This window comes from Mus pahari, chromosome 2 (genome assembly GCF_900095145.1).
Source record: "Mus pahari chromosome 2, PAHARI_EIJ_v1.1, whole genome shotgun sequence".
NCBI classification, from domain to species: domain Eukaryota; kingdom Metazoa; phylum Chordata; class Mammalia; order Rodentia; family Muridae; genus Mus; species Mus pahari.
In genome coordinates, this window is record NC_034591.1 from 60,627,689 (window position 1) to 60,628,903 (window position 1,215).

The window sequence follows — 1,215 nt, forward strand, 5'->3', positions numbered from 1 at the left end:
CAAAAAGAGTTTAACAACTCTGAACTGTTTGCATTGATGGAGAGGAAGATTATAACATGGCTCTCTTCCCAACAGCCGCATCCAAGTGAGACTGGGAGAGCACAACATCAATGTCCTGGAGGGCAATGAGCAGTTTGTCAATGCTGCCAAGATCATCAAGCACCCCAACTTCAATGGGAGGACCCTGAACAACGACATCATGCTGATCAAACTTGCTTCCCCTGTGACTCTCAGTGCCAGAGTTGCCACTGTGGCTCTGCCCANCTCCTGTGCAGCTGCAGGCACTCAGTGTCTCATCTCTGGCTGGGGCAACACCTTGAGCTCNGGCGGTGAGTAGGCTACTTTGTCTGCTTCCTTTACAACTTCCCAGAACCAAACTAGGTTCTGCATTGAAACCATTGGCTTCTAAGATGAAAAAACATTAAAAGTATCCAATAACACAGAGCTGTGCAGTGGGTACAAGCGGTATTTGCAGGCAAAATGATCTTGTTCCCAGCATGAAAACAGAGCAGATAAAGAATATTCTACTATTACTTCTAGGAAGGACATCAATAATAACTATTCTGGCATCTAAGTTTCTTGCTGGGCTTTCATACCTTGAAGGATGCTCCATGGTCCATAGACTTTCTACACTGGAATGTTAACGTCTATCCTGGTCTGAATCACTTTCTTTCTTATCCTTTCCTCAAAGTGAACAACCCAGACCTGCTCCAGTGCCTGAATGCCCCAGTGCTGCCTCAGGCTGACTGTGANGCCTCCTATCCTGGAAAGATCACCAATAACATGATCTGNGTTGGCTTCCTGGAGGGAGGCAAAGATTCCTGCCAGGTAATTGGCTTCATTCTCACAAAAATAATTTGTTTTTTCTAGGATTGGGGTTAGCATGCCCAAGTGTATGAGGCAGGAAGTTATCTCTAGTGGTTCCATGGAAAAGTGAGGAAGGCGATCTGGAGGTTATTTCAACATATCAGTCAGAACAGAGGATGGGCTAACCAGGGGAGGCAAAGCATGGCTAAAATGGCATCTTCAGGTCAGAGCAATGTGGTCCTTTTTCCTTGTGCCTCTTCCTTCAATACTGTATTTCTCCTTTCCAGGGTGACTCTGGTGGCCCTGTGGTCTGCAATGGACAGCTCCAGGGCATTGTCTCCTGGGGCTATGGCTGTGCCCTGAAGGACAATCCTGGTGTGTACACCAAGGTCTGCAACTATGTGGACT

At 46.9% G+C, this 1,215-nt stretch overlaps 1 protein-coding gene and 1 gene segment (V, D, J or C); both read left to right on the forward strand.

The window, feature by feature from the left end:
* LOC110316504 overlaps positions 1 to 1,215 on the forward strand; it is a 359,339-nt gene that overhangs the window by 113,895 nt on the left and 244,229 nt on the right.
* The window catches only part of LOC110316060 (anionic trypsin-2-like), a 15,325-nt gene that overhangs the window by 12,264 nt on the left and 1,846 nt on the right, over positions 1 to 1,215 (forward strand). The window contains exons 2-4 of the mRNA XM_021190145.1: positions 76 to 329; positions 692 to 828; positions 1,095 to 1,208. Of these exons, the coding sequence (XP_021045804.1) occupies positions 76 to 329; positions 692 to 828; positions 1,095 to 1,208 (505 nt within the window). The remainder of the gene's footprint in view (positions 1 to 75; positions 330 to 691; positions 829 to 1,094; positions 1,209 to 1,215) is intronic.